Genomic DNA, 19,794 nt, shown 5'->3' with positions numbered 1-19,794 from the left:
AAGCTCCTGCGGAAATAGAGGGGAGGCCCAGAGGAGGCGTGGTCTCCTAAACTCATGGCGGCGTTGGTGCGGGCTTGCTGTATGGGGATGCGACCGCAGTGTCGCCAGCTCTGGCGTCTGTTCCCTCACGGCCATGGGCTTTGGGGTCCGGTGGGGAGTCCGTGGCCCCGAGAGGCGCGCTGCTGCCTGGGGATCCGGGCTTTCAGCGCCGCGCCGCCACCGCCGGGGGCCAAAGGGCCAGAGCCCAAGGGCGGCCAAGCCGGGTCGCGCCGCATGAAGCCCGGGGTGAGTGTTTACATGGAGCCTTCCGGACTCACTGCTCTCTGCAGCCCGGTATCTCTACATCCGGCTAGGTCACAACCTCAGAACTCCCTGGCGTGCCCTGAAAGGGCCATAGAGTCACTTTGCTTCCTGGTCCGCCGGTAGTCCTAGCCTTGGCAGAACTGGTTGCTAGTCAGCCCGTAGTCCCTGCCTCGAAAGAACTTGAGAAATTTACTCACCCTCCGCGCCATCACAGCCCGGGATTTTGCTCCAGAAAAAAAAAATCAATTCTAGGTTTTAAGGATCTCAACTTTATCATGATTCAAAATTCAGAGCACTTTTATAATCTCACTGAATTGAATTCCCCCTTCAATGCTTCATTATGTAAGTTGAAATTGAAGCAAAAATGTGGGCCTCTGTTGCGTTTGGGTATTCCTCTTCTTCCTTTTTTCCTCCTTTCCTCTTCTGTTCCTTTTTATCTTCCTCTCGTTCTAGTTGTATCTCAAATTCAGAGCCTCTGCCTTGCTCGTGCTAGTAAGAAATGTGGACTTGGGGAGCGGGGCAAATCTTAGGCACAGGTGGCAAACATTTTAGGTTTTAAAGAGTACAGTAGCAGCTTGAGCCAGTAGTAATCAGTTATGGGCTCTGCACTGTTTGTTGAGACCAGGTCTCTCATATCTCAGGTTGGCGTAGAACTTGATATTTCGCCAAGAATGCCTTTGAGCTTGATCCTCCTGCCTTCCCCTCCCAGCGTGCTAAGGTTACAGGTGTGCATCACCACACCCAGTTTTATGCAGTGCCTGGCATGGAACCCAGGGCTTTGGTACTTGCCAAACAAGCACTCCGCCAGTTAATTGAGCTCCATCTTCAACCCTTACTTTGTTTTTAAATTAGCTTGGGTAACTAACTTTGCCCTGGAAACGAGTGCTTTTGTAGTAGATATAACTGTATTCACAGAAATTTTCAGGATGTATCCCAAAGTAGCCTAACACATTCAACGTGTGTGATAATGGTTTGTGTGCATATACGTGCTTTGAAAACTTTGTAATAGGTAAGCATGGTTAAAGGTTTGCATCTTACTTGTTTATTTGGTTGAACTTTCTGCCCCAGTAGCCTGTTTCTTGGAAGTCTTTAGCGTTGACTTTTGCCATTGGAGGATCTTTATTGGCTGGAATGAAGTACTTCAAGAAAGAAAAGATCGAACGTAAGTAGTCATTCTTTTGGACCATTGTTTTTTTTGTTTTGTCTTTGAACTTTTTATTTTGTTTATTTATACTTGTGTGTATATGAGTTCAGGTGCAAGCATGCCATGGCAGAAGCCAAAAGACAGCTTTTGGGAGTTGGTTCTAGTGTATTCTTTTTTTCTTTCCAAGACAAGGTTTCTCTGTGTAACAGCCCTAGCTTTCTGGAACTAGTTCTGTAGACCAGGCTGACCTCAAACTCAGAGATCTGCTTGTCTCTGCCTCCTGAGTGCCAGGATTAAAGGCATGCATCACCACTGCCTGGCTAGTGTCTTCTTTACTTCATGGTGGGTTCCTGAAGTCAGGGTCTTTTTTTGTTTGTTTGTTTGTTTGTTTGTTTAAGATTTCTGTCTCTACCCCCCCCCCCCCCCCCCGCCACTGCCTCCCATTTCCCTCCCCCTCCCCCAGTTAACTCCCCCTCCCTCATCAGCCCAAAGCGCAATCAGGATTCCCTGCCCTGTGGGGAGTCCAAGGACCACCCACCTCCATCCAGGTCTAGTAAGGTGAGCATCCAAACTGCCTAGGCTTCCACAAAGCCAGTACGTGCAGTAGGATCAAAAACCCATTGCTGTTGTTCTTGAGTTCTCAGCAGTCCTCATTGTCCCGCTATGTTCAGCAAGTCCGGTTTTATCCCAGGCTTTTTCAGACCCAGGCCAGCTGGCCTTGGTGAGTTCCCAATAGAACATCCCCCGTTGTCTCAGTGTGTGGGTGCACCGTCAGGTTTTTATATCAAATACTTTTATCTACTGAGCTGTTGCCCTGCCCTGTTTTTAATTTTTTTTAATTTAAAAATGATTTTAGATTTACTAATTTAGAATGTTGTGAAGACGGCAAAGAAAAGTCTCCATATACCTTTCATCCAACCCCTCCCCCATTGTTGACATTTTATATGGCCATGGACAACTAGGAAATTAAAATTGATATAATTAACCGGACTGCGGCATTTAATTTTGCGTATTTTTCCATCGTTGTCTTTAACTTTTCAAGGATGGAATCCAAAATGACGCTGCTTTATCGTTGAAAAGACAGCTATAAATAGGTTGGATGTGGGCAGTTGGAAGTCCCGAGGGTGGGTACAAAGATGACCGAGATGCCCAGCGGTTGGAATGCAGTTGATGAGGAAACAGACACAGAAACCAAAGCTTTCACTGGATGGCGTTCTTCCAGGCTGGAGGGCAGGGCAGGGTATGTGAGGGCCTTTGACATTGGGATCTGAGAAGACTTCCTAGAGGTCATGCATGGAGAGTAGGTACTGCAGACCAGTTAGGGCGGCAGCAGTGGACAGGAACAGGCTGCCTGTGATGGAGGGAAAGCCAGGAACTACTAGGAAATGCCATCTCGAAATGTTGACAGGATTAAAAGAAAACAAACTTTATATTTTACTGGATATTCTAAGACTTTAAGATTTGGTTTAAAAATTTGGATAAATATTGTTTAAATGAGTTAATTAGAGTTTCTTGATGCTGTTAATACAGAAAAATGTTAGAATATGGGAGTGAGAATGCACAGGCATTAGAATTTTAGCAGTTGGCCTGTGAACATATATCACCTTGGGAATTTTCCTGATTGCCCTAATTGACTTTGGGAAAACCCAGCCTGAAAGTGGCAGGCAGCCCCATTTCCTGGTTTGGGGCCCTGTACTTTGTAAGAATAGAGAAAGCTAGCTAAACTATGCATGCATAGTTTCTATCTCTCTCCTCTAGACTGTGGGTGTGATATGACTAGTTGCTGCTCGGGCCTCCCACTCGGACTTCCCCACACATGGGTTATTACCAGGAATTGTTAGATAAACCCTTTCTCATCCGAGTTTCTTTTGTTTTGTTTTGTACTTTTGTTTTTGAGTCAGGGTCCCACTGTGTAGCCCTGACTATTCTGGAACTCGCTCTTATAGACGAGGATGGCTTCCATCTCACAGAGACCCTGTGCCTCTGAGTGCTGGGATTAAAGGCAGGCACCAGCACCTCCCGGCCCTGAGTTTGTTTTTGACAGACTATTTTATCACAGTGTCAGAAATGAAACCGGAAACAAGAGCTTGCTGTTCACACAGGACCTGTTTTCAGTCATCCTTGGCTTTTCCTTCTGCCACCGGCTCTCCTTGAACTTTATTTGTTTCAGCTTATTTCAGCATTTCTCAACAACAAAAACAACTTTTTCTTTTCGTTGGAGAATTCCTGTATATGGAAACCATCAAGTTATACCAGTACGTCTGATTGTCTTAATACTACAGAGATCATTCCAGTTTTTTCCCGCCCATTGTTCCGGCTTTCCATTAGTAACACTTATTCCTGTTTATTTAATTTTCTATATAAAACTAAGGTCCCATAAACATTCCCTTTCCGTTGAGGCTGCCTCTAGCACACCCAGCCCTCACCCCCACGCTGAACAGCTTAGTGCTGGGTTGTTCTAGGAGAAGACTTTTTACCACTCATTTCAGTGCTTACCGTGTGTTACAGCATTTACTTTTCTTATTTTATGCTTGTTTTTCTGACAATATTTTTGTTAGTGTCTTGAAAGCTGATATATTTATTTTCTACTTCCTACTCCACCCACATACTGTTCCTAGTATTATGCTAATTATCTGTCAGATGTTTCAGTGACTCTGGTTACAGTGACTTGTTTGGTGTATCTCTTTAAGAGCTGGAGAAGCAGCGGCATCGCAGCATTGGAAAGCCTTTGCTAGGGGGACCATTTTCCCTCGTAACTCATGATGGCGAGCCCAAGACTGACAAGGACTACCTGGGCCAGTGGGTATTGATTTATTTTGGCTTCACTCATTGCCCTGATATCTGTCCAGAAGAACTAGAAAAAATGATTCAAGTTGTAGATGAAATAGGTAAGCGCGCAGCCCTAACTGCACTATTGAACGGTACTGTTTCTCACCTCCTGTAGGGTGTCAGACAGGGTATTGTAACTGTTTGGTCTGTAAGAACATAAGTTTCCATGTTCAGCTAGATGCTGTGATTCCAGGACCCTACTCTACCTAAGGAGGCTTGTTTGGGTGCCAAGTGTTGGGTCACTTCAAAATGTCATTGTGCCTCTATCTCCTTTTACTGAAGCATTCTCATTGTGCTTCCCCAGTGACATTGATAGTTATTAGATTAGGAAATCTGGAGTGGCAGGTTATGTTTTATTTGTGTCAATTAAAAGCAATTAGAAGGAAGCATACCTCTTTAAATTGTTTTGGTGTATTCAGTCTTTATTGATAACCTCGTCCCTGAGCTACGGTAGGAAAAACTGCAGGGATTGGATTGCATTAGGAAGTGAGATGGCTAAGACGGAATCTAGGGTAGCAGCAGTTATGTATCAGTAGAGGTGTTTGCTGGAACGGCTGGCTGGCTCCTCCTCCACTCCAGGTAGTCTAATCTGTCCCATGCTCCCCTTACATTTTGCTGCTGCACCACTGTCTCTAGTGTTGCTGGGTCTCTCCCTCCCTCCGTCCCTCCCTCCCTCCCTCCCTCCCTTCCTCCCTCCCTCCCTCCCTCCCTCCCTCCCCCTTTGCCCTTATGGTGACTATTGAAACTTTCTTTCAGACAGTATTCCATCCCTGCCGAATTTAACTCCACTTTTCATCACCATTGACCCAGAAAGGGACACAAAAGAAGCCATCTCAGCTTATGTGAAAGGTGTGTTTTGCTGATCATTTACACAGACTTATTTAACAGTTTGCAGTAGCAAACCATCTAAATAGACAGGTAGTGTTAGCAACCATTTTAGCTACATAGGGATAGCCTGTCTCAAAATTCTCCAAAAACAACAAAAAAGGTTTTTTTCATACAGTTTATTTTGATCATGTTCTCCACTCAACTACTCGCAGGTTTTCCCACCCATCCAACAGGCAAAAAACCAAGAAGACAAAAAGTGCTCATACAATGAGACAAAAGCTCACAAAAGAAGCATGGAGTCCTTTTTGTGTTGGGCACCAACTTCTCCTGAGCATGGGGCCTGTCCTGGAGCAGTTGATAGTCCCATTAACACCTCACTGGGGAAACCTGAGCTTCCTTTTCCCAACCATCATCAGTTGCAGATAGCTTCTTGACTGGGGGAAGAACTTGTGTCCACTTTTCCCTTCTCAGCTCACATTTTGTCCAGTTTGAGCATGTGCGGGACTTGTGCATGCTGTCACGGTCTCTGAGTTCATATGTGCATCAGGCCTATTTCCTTGGAGTCCTCCATCCCTTCTGCCTCCTACAGTCTTTCCACCTCTTCCATGTGGATCCTGAGCCTTGAGGGGAGTGGGTTTGATGAAGACATCCCATTTCAGACTGAGTCCTCCCCAGCTGTCTCCTATTGCTGTGAAGACACCATGACCACAGCAACTCCTATAAAGGAAAACGCTTAATTGGGTGGCTTACATTTTCAGAGATGTAGTCCACTGTCATCGTGATGTGACAGGACAACATGCAGACAGGCAGGGCGCTCCAGCAGGAGCTGAGGGTCACAGGCAGCAGGAAACACTGGGTGGTATCATGAACGTATGTGAGACCTCAAAGCCCACCTCCATATGACATACTTTCTCCAATAAGATCATACTGCTCCATCAAGGCCACACCTAATAGTGCCACTCTCTTGGGGACCAAAATCTTTCAGACCACTACACAAGCCTCTCACACCCACTGAGCCATCTTACCAGCCTCTTGAACTAATTATCTTTCCATCTGATGCAGTGAAAAGCCTGAAGTACTTCAGGAATCCTCACTTACAAGTGTTTGTAACTAAATTAATTTAAAACATAGTCTAAGTAACTAGAATATGTTTCCTCTAGATCTTTATTGTAGTCACTGAAGATCCAACATCTATCATGGGAGAATTTTCATTTCTTCTCTGGGTTTGTTTCTCTTTAAATCATGCAGAAATGTTTGGTGACTGGGGAACAAAGTGGCACCAAAGCTGCTTTACAGTGTTTTTATTCATTAGGGTTTTTATTCATGTGTCTTTATTTTAAATAAAGATGGTTATATTTCTTGTCTTTCATTTTCACTGTCTTTCTTATTTTTATATCTAGAATTTTCTCCCAAATTGGTTGGTTTGACTGGCACAAAAGAAGAGATTGATGGAGTGGCCAGAGCATACAGGGTCTATTACAGCCCTGGCCCTAAGGATGAAGATGAGGACTACATAGTAAGTAAATGCTCAGCTTTCAGCTCCTTGCCTGGCCTCAGGTCCCAGGTTCTCACACTCTTTACATGCTGACTGGCTTCTGAGATAAAGGAAAACCTGAAAGGCGGAAGAGATGGCTCAGTGATTAAGAGCACTTCCAAAGAGCCTGCTTCAGTTCCCAGTACCCACATTGTGGCTCGTAGTTGACTGTCAGTCCAGTTCCAAGGGATCCAATGTCTGGACTCCACAGGCATTAGGCACACACATGATTACACATACATACATGTAGGCAAACACTCAAATACGTAAAACAAAAATCACTTTTAAAAATGAAGCTGAGGCTACCGTAAATTATTTGAAAATCTAGTAGCACACGTTTTTGAAAGGTGGGTGTTTATTGATTAATTTATATTCATTCCATAGCTTGTCTGACTTCCCTAGTTACATACAATTATAAAAAAAGCAAATACTCGGGCACCATGTTGGATTCAAAAGAGCATCACTGGCATCAGTGGTCTTCAGTTTTAGTTCATCGGTATCTGCATTGGTTCGCCCTGGGTCCTTGATGAAGTGGAAGGCAAGTGCTCCTTTTTAGAAGCAGTGTAATCCCCAGGGAGTCTTTTATTTCATTGAAAAGCAAGAGGAAAAATAAAGTCTTCAAATAACAGACTACAAGTTTTAATGTCTGCGACAGTTTAGTTCAGCTTGGGGTTCAATAATGAGAGATGGGACATGTGCCCAGTTTACCTTTGTGGTTCTTTAATTAAGGACCTGTTTCCTTGTTAATCAGTGTTGTCGGGGAAGTCTTGAGCGACTGAGCCCATTTCCGATTGGTTGTTTCATGGTGTGCAAAGGACTGACTTTTCTTGTCTGTTAGGTTCTTGTTTCTCAGCACATTCAGAGTTGACATGGTGCTATAGTATTGTTACTGATTTTTTTTTTCCACTTGTCTCTGGGTTTTCTATAATGTTAGTTGAGTAAAGTGATTAATTATAAATTTCATTTTATGTGTAAAACTGATAGGGAGGCTGACCCTGAGTCACTGATTCACCAGTATCCTGAGGCTGCCCCTACAGCAATATGCATAGTGTCTCCACTATAGTTTGTGCCTTTTCTCGCGTGAATGTGTGTGAGTGTGTGTGTGTGTGTGAATGTGCGTGAATGTGCGTGAGTGTGTGTGTGTGTGTGTGTGTGAATGTGCGTGAATGTGTGTGAGTGTGTGTGTGTACATGCTGACTATGATGCTGATAAACAAGCTTCCAGAATCTGCCAGTCTCTGCTCCCCTGCACTGCACATACAGATGTCTGTGGCCATAGTTGACTTTTACCTGGATGCAGGCGATTCTCGCTTTTCTTGCTTTCACAGTAAGCGCTGGCACATGCGGCCATCCCTTCAGCCCCTCTCTAGCCCTTTTGAGCCTATAGCATCTTTTCTGCCCATATAGCCTGTGGCCAAAATAAAACAGACTTTTGACCACAGTGCCTCAGTTAAGCCCAACATGGCACCATAGTTTTCAAGCCTGAGGCCTTATAGCATTGAGGAAACTTGGGATTCGTGGGGGGAAAGGACAAGAAAAAAAGTGAGTTTTTCCTGAAGCCCTACGTTTGTAGAAAGCGTAGTCAGGCTCCTCTGCAGCATGTCTTGCTGCCCCTGCAGTGTGAGAAGTGGAAAAGTGTGCAAGTGTCAAGAGAGGAAGGGGTGAAGGACTTGTCAGACTTCCCCTTCACACAGTTAGAGTGACTGGTGAAGGATTGTCAGACTCCCTGTCACACAGAGTGACTGGTGAAGGATTGTCAGACTTCCCCGTCACACAGTTAGAGTGACTGGTGAAGGATTGTCAGACTCCCTGTCACACAGTTAGAGTGACTGGTGAAGGATTGTCAGACTCCCTGTCACACAGAGTGACTGGTGAAGGATTGTCAGACTCCCTGTCACACAGTTAGAGTGACTGGTGAAGGATTGTCAGACTCCCTGTCACACAGTTAGAGTGACTGGTGAAGGATTGTCAGACTTCCCCGTCACACAGTTAGAGTGACTGGTGAAGGACTTGTCAGACTTCCCCGTCACACAGTTAGAGTGACTGGTGAAGGATTGTCAGACTTCCCCGTCACACAGTTAGAGTGACTGGTGAAGGATTGTCAGACTTCCCTTCACACAGTTAGAGTGACTGGTGAAGGATTGTCAGACTTCCCCTTCACACAGTTAAAGTGACTGGTGAAGGATTGTCAGACTTCCCTGTCACACAGTTAGAGTGACTGGTGAAGGATTGTCAGACTCCCTGTCACACAGTTAGAGTGACTGGTGAATGATTGTCAGACTTCCCCGTCACACAGTTAGAGTGACTGGTGAAGGATTGTCAGACTCCCTGTCACACAGTTAGAGTGACTGGTGAAGGATTGTCAGACTCCCCTTCACACAGTTAGAGTGACTGGTGAAGGATTGTCAGACTCCCTGTCACACAGAGTGACTGGTGAAGGATTGTCAGACTCCCTGTCACACAGTTAGAGTGACTGGTGAAGGATTGTCAGACTTCCCCGTCACACAGTTAGAGTGACTGGTGAAGGACTTGTCAGACTTCCCCGTCACACAGTTAGAGTGACTGGTGAAGGATTGTCAGACTTCCCCGTCACACAGTTAGAGTGACTGGTGAAGGATTGTCAGACTTCCCTTCACACAGTTAGAGTGACTGGTGAAGGATTGTCAGACTTCCCCTTCACACAGTTAGAGTGACTGGTGAAGGATTGTCAGACTTCCCTGTCACACAGTTAGAGTGACTGGTGAAGGATTGTCAGACTCCCTGTCACACAGTTAGAGTGACTGGTGAAGGATTGTCAGACTTCCCCGTCACACAGTTAGAGTGACTGGTGAAGGATTGTCAGACTTCCCCGTCACACAGTTAGAGTGACTGGTGAAGGATTGTCAGACTTCCCCTTCACACAGTTAGAGTGACTGGTGAAGGACTTGTCAGACTTCCCCGTCACACAGTTAGAGTGACTGGTGAAGGATTGTCAGACTCCCCTTCACACAGTTAGAGTGACTGGTGAAGGATTGTCAGACTTCCCCGTCACACAGTTAGAGTGACTGGTGAAGGATTGTCAGACTTCCCTGTCACACAGTTAGAGTGACTGGTGAAGGATTGTCAGACTCCCCTTCACACAGTTAGAGTGACTGGTGAAGGATTGTCAGACTTCCCCGTCACACAGTTAGAGTGACTGGTGAAGGATTGTCAGACTCCCCTTCACACAGTTAGAGTGACTGGTGAAGGATTGTCAGACTTCCCCGTCACACAGTTAGAGTGACTGGTGAAGGATTGTCAGACTCCCCTTCACACAGTTAGAGTGACTGGTGAAGGATTGTCAGACTTCCCCGTCACACAGTTAGAGTGACTGGTGAAGGATTGTCAGACTTCCCTGTCACACAGTTAGAGTGACTGGTGAAGGATTGTCAGACTCCCCTTCACACAGTTAGAGTGACTGGTGAAGGATTGTCAGACTCCCTGTCACACAGTTAGAGTGACTGGTGAAGGATTGTCAGACTCACAGTTAGAGTGACTGGTGAAGGATTGTCAGACTCCCTGTCACACAGAGTGACTGGTGAAGGATTGTCAGACTCCCTGTCACACAGTTAGAGTGACTGGTGAAGGATTGTCAGACTCCCTGTCACACAGTTAGAGTGACTGGTGAAGGATTGTCAGACTTCCCTGTCACACAGTTAGAGTGACTGGTGAAGGATTGTCAGACTCCCCTTCACACAGTTAGAGTGACTGGTGAAGGATTGTCAGACTTCCCTGTCACACAGTTAGAGTGACTGGTGAAGGATTGTCAGACTTCCTGTCACACAGTTAGAGTGACTGGTGAAGGATTGTCAGACTCCCCTTCACACAGTTAGAGTGACTGGTGAAGGATTGTCAGACTCCCCTTCACACAGTTAGAGTGACTGGTGAAGGATTGTCAGACTTCCCTGTCACACAGTTAGAGTGACTGGTGAAGGACTTGTCAGACTCCCTGTCACACGGTTAGAGTGACTGGTGAAGGATTGTCAGACTCCCTGTCACACAGTTAGAGTGACTGGTGAAGGATTGTCAGACTTCCCCTTCACACAGTTAGAGTGACTGGTGAAGGACTTGTCAGACTTCCCCGTCACACAGTTAGAGTGACTGGTGAAGGATTGTCAGACTTCCCCGTCACACAGTTAGAGTGACTGGTGAAGGATTGTCAGACTTCCCCTTCACACAGTTAGAGTGACTGGTGAAGGACTTGTCAGACTTCCCCGTCACACAGTTAGAGTGACTGGTGAAGGATTGTCAGACTTCCCCGTCACACAGTTAGAGTGACTGGTGAAGGATTGTCAGACTCCCCTTCACACAGTTAGAGTGACTGGTGAAGGATTGTCAGACTCCCTGTCACACAGTTAGAGTGACTGGTGAAGGATTGTCAGACTCCCTGTCACACAGTTAGAGTGACTGGTGAAGGCTTGTCAGACTCCCTGTCACACAGTTAGAGTGACTGGTGAAGGATTGTCAGACTCCCTGTCACACAGTTAGAGTGACTGGTGAAGGATTGTCAGACTCCCCTTCACACAGTTAGAGTGACTGGTGAAGGATTGTCAGACTTCCCTGTCACACAGTTAGAGTGACTGGTGAAGGATTTTCGGACTCCCTGTCACACAGTTAGAGTGACTGGTGAAGGATTGTCAGACTCCCCTTCACACAGTTAGAGTGACTGGTGAAGGATTGTCAGACTCCCTGTCACACAGTTAGAGTGACTGGTGAAGGATTGTCAGACTTCCCTGTCACACGGTTAGAGTGACTGGTGAAGGATTGTCAGACTCCCTGTCACACGGTTAGAGTGACTGGTGAAGGATTGTCAGACTCCCTGTCACACAGTTAGAGTGACTGGTGAAGGATTGTCAGACTTCCCTGTCACACAGTTAGAGTGACTGGTGAAGGATTGTCAGACTCCCTGTCACACAGTTAGAGTGACTGGTGAAGGATTGTCAGACTCCCTGTCACACAGTTAGAGTGACTGGTGAAGGATTGTCAGACTCCCCTTCACACAGTTAGAGTGACTGGTGAAGGATTGTCAGACTTCCCCGTCACACAGTTAGAGTGACTGGTGAAGGATTGTCAGACTTCCCTGTCACACAGTTAGAGTGACTGGTGAAGGATTGTCAGACTCCCCTTCACACAGTTAGAGTGACTGGTGAAGGATTGTCAGACTCACAGTTAGAGTGACTGGTGAAGGATTGTCAGACTCCCTGTCACACAGTTAGAGTGACTGGTGAAGGATTGTCAGACTCCCTGTCACACAGTTAGAGTGACTGGTGAAGGATTGTCAGACTCCCTGTCACACAGTTAGAGTGACTGGTGAAGGATTGTCAGACTCCCTGTCACACAGTTAGAGTGACTGGTGAAGGATTGTCAGACTCCCCTTCACACAGTTAGAGTGACTGGTGAAGGATTGTCAGACTTCCCTGTCACACAGTTAGAGTGACTGGTGAAGGATTGTCAGACTCCCTGTCACACAGTTAGAGTGACTGGTGAAGGATTGTCAGACTCCCTGTCACACAGTTAGAGTGACTGGTGAAGGATTGTCAGACTCCCCTTCACACAGTTAGAGTGACTGGTGAAGGATTGTCAGACTTCCCTGTCACACAGTTAGAGTGACTGGTGAAGGATTGTCAGACTCCCTGTCACACAGTTAGAGTGACTGGTGAAGGATTGTCAGACTCCCCTTCACACAGTTAGAGTGACTGGTGAAGGATTGTCAGACTCCCCTTCACACAGTTAGAGTGACTGGTGAAGGATTGTCAGACTCCCCTTCACACAGTTAGAGTGACTGGTGAAGGATTGTCAGACTCCCTGTCACATGGTTAGAGTGACTGGTGAAGGATTGTCAGACTTCCCTGTCACACAGTTAGAGTGACTGGTGAAGGATTGTCAGACTCCCCTTCACACAGTTAGAGTGACTGGTGAAGGATTGTCAGACTCCCTGTCACACAGTTAGAGTGACTGGTGAAGGATTGTCAGACTCCCCTTCACACAGTTAGAGTGACTGGTTTGGTTCACCTCAGAGGGGCTAATCTTCCAGCCATAAACAAATTTTGTTAAATTCTATTATAGACCCGAAGTTAAAAACCTTCAAGTAAACACAATGGCTGGTTTTATTTGTAGCATTTGAGTTCAACCAGACCTGGTGAGTTTGAGGTCAGTCTGATCTACATAGCAAGTTTCAGGCCGACTAGGGCTACATAAGTGAGACCCTGTCTCAAAAATAAAAGCAAGTGAAACATTCCATTTAAATGGCAAGTATTTCACTGAAGCCAAAGCTGTTCTTAACTGCAGGGATGGGGTTGGCAGCTAGCCTGTGTTGTCCCACAATGCTGTCAACTACCCCTTCACAATTTTCTGATTTTTTTCCCTTGATTGCATAGTCTACCTCCATCGGGTGCCCTTTATATAGTAAAAATTGCCATTCCTTGTTAGCTGTGGGTCTGCAGCAGTCCATCGCCTGGAGCCAGTGAGTTCATCACAAACAAGCACATGTTAGGCCTTGAAATCTGTACTTGTGATTCAGGTAATCTGAAGTATAGTTGTTATTTTTGTCTTAAAGGATAAAGTACACATACATAGCTTTTATGGAGACTTCCTTGACCTTCTAAGATGTATCCTAGACTGCATACTGGCCTGCTGGTCTGACAGAACTCCCGGACTTTATTGCTGTGCATTTATTTGCTACATCAGCCAACAGGGGGAGCTGGAGACACTTCCAAGGTTCTTAGAGTTTTTCTTTAGTGTGACTCTGTGTCTTAAGGCTGTAGATAGATAGAAATATGTTAGGGTTTAAGGACCAGTGGGGGCAGCGCTTAAAGATTATCCTTGGTGTAACGGGATGATATTTTCATGATTTCCGACAGTGGGGAGAGAAGTAGAATCTGTAGACAGTGGATATAAATTGAGCATGCCAAATAGGATTCACCACAAAGCCAAATTTGCACAATACTATATGCATAATTATTATAGACATAATGCCACATTATTGTATATAAATGTTAGAAATAGTTCAGGACGAGTACAAATGGCTTTTTAAATTTAAGCTAAGACAAATTCATAAGAAAAAAGTGGGATTGTTTAGTGGTACATCTTTTTAAAATCCTGTTAGTTTGGCTGTGATTGGGAAGTTTGAACACCTGTTGTTAGAGTTGTTGGCGTGAGTTCCAAACAAGAGGTGTTTCCGTGCACTGTAGATAGGATGCATCCGGTGGGCCCTCTTCAGGCAGTGCGGAAGGGTGTAAAAGCTGCTTTCACCAACATGGGTGCTACTTGGAAATTAGCTCACAGGTGAATCTTACAGCATTGTTGGGAAAGACCAAGGACTGAAACCCGAGTCAACTATTTTTGAAGAGTTACTTTATCTGTCCTGGTGTAGAAGAGTGGTTTCTGTGTTCCCGGACAGGAGGCTGTCAAGAAATGTCAGTTGTGTGGCAGTGGTAGATGGTGCTGGGTATGGACATAGCAAATGGAGAGGATTTCTCTGTGAATATAGCAGTAACTAGTGACAGCGGTTCCCTGCTGGAAGAGCCAGAGGACATGGGGAATCCAGAATGGAAGACTAGTGTGCGTGCACTACTCTTTTAGGCGATAAAAATGTATATTAAAATAGCTGTTGAAATGACAGCGAGGGGTGGGGCGGTAGCTCAGGGGGTAACAGTGCCTGTTGTGTAAGCATGGAATGAGATCACAGTCCCAGGAGCCATGTTTAAAACCAGGCATGGTCATGCCCTCCTGAAACTCCAGCCCTGTTGGGGCGGTAACATGGTAGTGGCTCGATGCTACAGGCTTAGTGAGAGCCCTTGTTCCAAGGGAATGAGACTGAAAGTGACAAAGGAGGCCACCCAACATGGCCCCCTGGCCTCTGCATCTGTGTGGGTGTACATACTCACCCCACATGTACATAAGCACCACACACACTGAGGAAGTAAGGATAGGAAAGTGCTGGGTTTGTGTTTCTGTACTACAGACAGCTAAAAGAAGTCCAACATACTGAATTCTGTTCTTTAAGGAGAAAAGTCCATAGAGAAAAAGGAAAGTGTATATGGAGTGTGTGTGTGTGTGTATGAAATTTTCAAAAATTAATTCTCTAAAAAAGGAAACAGTGAAGGAAAGAGGAGTGTAAGCTTCAGAGAAAGGCTTGAGGGGACAGCCAGAGTTTTAGTACTGAATCCTCTGTCGGGCCTTGCCTGGCTCCTACTGTAAATTCTCCACATGAAGTCACCAGCTGTCTCAGCCCTTGGTGGCATTCTTTCCTGATGGCAGACAAGTGGCTCTTTCCATTTGCTATCTCCTTATGAATGTGTGTGTATAAAAAGGTAATGGCCTCATGGCCAGATAATGTGGGTTGGGGTATATTCTGGGGAGTTTCCATTTGGTATGTGTGATGGCATTCCTATCTTTTCCTGTCTTGCTGAACAAGCCTGCAACAAATTCCAAGGACTTAGGATGCCATATCTACTCTTAAAATGAATAGTAAAAAGGAATGACCAGTCTCAACTTGAACTGGAACTGAGGCATTTGAAGAGCATAGTCAAGAGAATTGATGATGGATTGAAGAGGCTCCTAGAGCAGCATTTGTGGGGTTTCCAAGCAGCCTGCTTCAGCTGCAAAGCTCAGAATAGCAAATACAATTCCCAGGGGAGAAAAACATCTTCCAGTTTTTGTTTGAATCACTAATATCTTGACTAAATCACTATTAGGATTTGCAAATTACATGCTTCAGCTAGTGGTTGGCTTTCTGGCTTCTCCATAAACCATGGCAAGCGGAGATTAGGCAGTAATGAGAGCCAGTTCTTCTTAAACATGAGGTTGGACACCCAGACTGTGTTCTGAACTACTCAGAGTAGTTCTGAGCCCAGCTCTGGCTTCCATGAATGAATGGAGAAGGGGTTAGATGAGATACCCTCAGAAATGGAAGGTGTTTCAAAACAGCATCGCTGTTTTACTACATAGGGTATTTATGAAGGCTGATAGAAGGTGAATTCTCTCAAAGAATGTTCGGGTGAGTATATGAAAAATTGTACCAAAATATTCCTAAGCTGACTCACAGCAGTGGCCATTGCTTATTTCTGGGACGTGAGGTTTCAGGTAGTCCCTGGCTGTGGGTGTGCTGCAGTCAGCAAAGGCTCATTTGGTAGACAGTGCTTCTCTGAGCAGATGCTACAATGGTTAGTTAAGCACCGATGTTAATGTCTCTTACCCTGCAGCCTCTTTCTCTTCAGTAACATGTCTCTTTCTTTCCTCTTTACAGGTTGATCATACAATAATAATGTACTTGGTGGGACCAGATGGAGAGTTTCTTGATTACTTTGGCCAAAACAAGAAGGCGGCAGAAATAGCTGGTTCAATTGCTGCCCACATGAGATCACACAGGAAGAGGTAGCTAGAGTGGTGTCACCAGACACAGGACTGCCTTGTTGAAGATTTGATCTCCCAGAGGAGCCTCTACAACATGGCTTTCATATCCTGAGATCATCGTTCTACTTAAGATGTTACCCTTGGGCTCAACAACTGAAGTCTGCCCCGTAGCTACCATAAGTCCAAAGGGCCATGGTAAGCAGAACAGGCCTCCCAGGGCCATAGGAATGGCCCTTGCAGCAGCACTGATACCCCAACAGCATCTGGGACCTTGCTCGGACAAATTGTGGGGCCAGATTCTACAGCAGCGTATAATTTCCACAGTGCTCTTGGATTTTCAACTTGTGTGCTCGATGGTTAATAGTCAAGATAGACTTCCAAGCCATCTTTATACTTGAGCGCAGAGTTCGGTCTTCCTTGGAGAGGAGTGTGACTGCCAGGTTTGCATTTCGTTCCCTCAGCAACTGCTGCCTGGACGACTGAGGGAGAAAACTTCTGTGTAGACGTAACCGTTGGCTCAATTCTTGCTTTTGTTATTTAAAAAACTAAATGATTTGGCTGGTTTTCAGTGATAGACCAAATGGAAATGAGGATATTAATTATGACTGGTCTAGTTTTTTTTCATATACCAGATTATACAGCATATAAAATAAAGATGTAATCAATTTAGCAGCTTGGAAATGTGTCACTTGGCTTCTGTGGAGAGTGGGTGCCTAGTGCACCCCTGTTCGGGGCAGAGGCTGCAGGCTGAAATGGGTGGGTAGATTGGTGCTTGTTAAATGCAGGCTCCCAGACTTGGAGCTCACCTCTTGTCTGGGTGACATACAGACACCTGGGTTTCCTGGGGACAGACGACTGACAGGCTAATGATACGAGTCCACACCTGGACCAGGTGCCTCATGGAGAAACAGCATAACCAGGGGTTGTCAGCAGCTATTCCAGAAAATGCTGTTGGCCTGGGCTGGTTCCCAGCACTCAGGGAAGAGGCAGAGGCAGGTGGTTCTCTATGAGTTTGAGGACAGGCGGGATACCCAGTGAAACTTTGTCTCCAGAAAAAGAAAAGAAGAAAGACCATGCTAGTTGAGTAATGGTGCATCTTGACTTTATTTCTGAATTAAACTGTCCTAATACCAGGGTTTGGCTCGCACATTTTCAACTTGAGCCTTTCCAGTAAATCCAAAAATGCTACAAATAACCCTTGCTGGAAAGCATTCTTTCCATAAACCAGTCAGCTTTTATATGCACATGATGCGGGCTTATCTCCTGCTTTGTAACGTCTCAGTACATACATTAAGCGTAATGTGAGTACCTACATCACTGTGAAAGAATACCCTGTATCTATTACAGGCCAAATCATGTCATTCACAATTCATGTGTCCACGTCCTGGAATCAGTCACTTCAGAATGTGACTGTATTTGGAGATTTAAGTCTTTAAGGAGGTCATTTAGTTAAAATGAGGCTGTTAGGTTAGGCCCTCCCTAAAGTAATATTGGTGTCCTAAAAACGTAGGAAATGAGGACCCAGGAGAACAGGTGGAAACTGGTGCCCATCCACTAACCACAGAAAGAGGTGTGTAGAAGAAACCAACTTCTGACATCTCCATTGTAGACTGCTGATCTCCAGAACCTTAAGAAAATAGATGTCTCCTGTTTAAACCACTCAGTTGTAGCAAACCACTTGGTGATAAGCAACTGAAGATTTGTTCCTCTCCCAAGTAGTTGGTTTAGAATGTCTTTCTTGGGAGCGTCTTAAAGACTTGGTCTTACAAGAAGATACTGAGCATCAGAAATAGCAAATGTTTTGCCCCAGAACACTGTGGCATGCTTGCTTATTCCCAGCTTTTGCAGGTTAGCCCTCCTGTGATGCTCCAGAAAGAAGAGCTTTTGCAGAAACCTTTCATATGCTCTTCATCCAAAGTACCCTAGGCTGACCTTGAACTTGCAGTCCTTGTCAGTGTAATTCATCAGTACAGTAAATAGCCAAACAGCTACTGGCTTTGACAACTGCTCCATCAGATTGCAACCATTCCTGTCAAGCATTTCTAGATACGAAGTGTCGTTCCCACTGTGAGATAAGAAAGGGTCCATATATTATCTCTTTCCCAAGAGTTCCTGGGGCCTAGTTCAGTTCTGGCTCTAGCTGATTTAATTCTGTCTCGGTCTATACACAGCTTCCGCTAAAGACTGAGAGCAGAGGTCCTATGAGCAGGTTTCCTTCTCCATTTGCGGGATAGTTAACTGGAGATGAGCTTTGCTCAGAAGCTGGCATGTTCAGTCTATGGATACCTATATGTGTGTACTATATGCAGTCGCTGTCCTTAGCATTAGGACTTTGGGAATGAGCAAGTCACCAGGAACTTTTTTTTTTTTTTTACAGGTAGACTCTAAACAGATCAACTGATCTGTTGATCTGTTTAGAGTCTAATTAGTACTGAGAAGAAACTCAAAAAAGGCAAGAGTGAAAAGAGATGGAGATGAATGTGTATGGAAGGATTCAGTGACCACTTAATGCCATCCAGCTAGTGATAACTCGTGGTTATACTTTGGTCCTTTGATTCTCAGAAGCCATGGTACTCCATATTATACTGTAATTATGTGCACATTGCACTGAGATCAAGGAGGGTACAAGTATAGTAGTGTGCAAGATGGACCAGAACAAAAGCAACAACCTACCTGTTGGTATTTTTATTTGTAAAACCAGGATCACATTAGGACAACATCAGATGCTGGGACCACAAGCCAGAATGGTGCTCAGCTCCAGCAGGACTTGGAATGGTTGGTTGTGGTTGAAGCAGACACAAGGCCTCTTCCAGAGTGACGGAAGTATTCTGTGGCCTGAAGTAAGTGGTGGCTTACATACCTGGAAGTTTGACTTATCTGTGCTCCTCTACAATCTGTACCTTCAAAACACAGAGGAAGAATTCCTATGAATGACCTAGAAAAAAAGCGTGTCTGGGACATGAGAAAGGTTCAAGTCTCAGCGACTTGTTCTAGCTTAGCAGAGTAGCATTGAAGAACCTTGTTGGCTGCTAAAGAGAACAGCAGCTGGTCAGTGTTCCACTCCAGTGATCCTTGTGCCCCGTTCAGTCCCTTTTTTATGGAATGAGCCAGAGGCGCTACCCTTCCAGTCCAGCCATCCCAAGTATTCCTGGGTGGGTCTGCAGTTGTCAGCCCATTATCCATTTTCCATCCAAGGATGCTGTGGAGGTAAGAGCCCAGGCTGAGCTTGAGAAAGCCTTACCCTTGCATTTGTTGGGCACTGAGGTCTTGTGATGGCCTTGAGGTCTGATTCCTGCCATCATGGTTCCAGTTGTGTCGTCATGATGATGTTGGGAGAAAGGGCCTGGATCCCTCTTGAGTTTGTAGAAAAGCTAATAAAACTTTGGTGGACATTGCAAATTCAAACTGTAATGTGGTTTCAGTTTATTTTATAACTAGAATGTGCATACTTTGCATAGTCTTACATATGTTCACTCCGTCTATAAATATTTAAATGTATAGACGGCTTAATATTTTTCTCCCATGTTGCTGTGCTGTGATCGTCACTTTGCGGGGGTAATGCTCTGGAGTTCCCGAGCATCCAGTTTTAGGTCCAATCTACACGATATTTTCACTTCCTCCCTTCTTGCTCTTTGTCTGGAGATTCTGAATGAGCCTTTTTATTACAACCAGAAAACCAAGAAATGCAGTTGTGACATGGCTGCAAAGGCAGAACGTATAAAGTTGGTCATTGTTAGGCTTAGTCAAAACATACGTCAATAACTACTGACCCCAATGCATAAGAA

The 19,794-nt window shown here is 45.2% G+C and overlaps 1 protein-coding gene across 1 annotated transcript; it reads left to right on the top strand.

Moving 5' to 3' along the window:
* The first annotated feature begins 1 nt into the window (after position 1).
* Sco1 (synthesis of cytochrome C oxidase 1) lies at positions 2 to 16,690 on the top strand. Its single transcript, XM_075992127.1, has 6 exons — positions 2 to 285; positions 1,375 to 1,465; positions 4,138 to 4,335; positions 5,033 to 5,125; positions 6,505 to 6,620; positions 15,903 to 16,690. The coding sequence occupies exons 1-6, from the start codon at positions 55 to 57 to the stop codon at positions 16,032 to 16,034; spliced, it is 861 nt and encodes a 286-aa protein (XP_075848242.1). The 5' UTR covers positions 2 to 54; the 3' UTR covers positions 16,035 to 16,690.
* Positions 16,691 to 19,794: the final 3,104 nt, after the last annotated feature.

Source organism: Microtus pennsylvanicus, chromosome 11 (genome assembly GCF_037038515.1).
Source record: "Microtus pennsylvanicus isolate mMicPen1 chromosome 11, mMicPen1.hap1, whole genome shotgun sequence".
NCBI classification, from domain to species: Eukaryota; Metazoa; Chordata; class Mammalia; order Rodentia; family Cricetidae; genus Microtus; species Microtus pennsylvanicus.
The sequence above is the reverse complement of the archived record's forward strand: the minus strand, read 5'-3'. Positions and strand labels throughout refer to the sequence as shown.

Bases quoted from the DNA above. Each gene is read 5' to 3' on its own strand.
- Sco1 (XM_075992127.1), top strand. From the start codon at position 55: ATGGCGGCGTTGGTGCGGGCTTGCTGTATGGGGATGCGACCGCAGTGT. The intron at 286-1,374 runs GTGAGTGTTTAC...CTGCCCCAGTAG, and splicing joins CGCGCCGCATGAAGCCCGGG to CCTGTTTCTTGGAAGTCTTT. The intron at 5,126-6,504 runs GTGTGTTTTGCT...TTTTATATCTAG, and splicing joins CATCTCAGCTTATGTGAAAG to AATTTTCTCCCAAATTGGTT.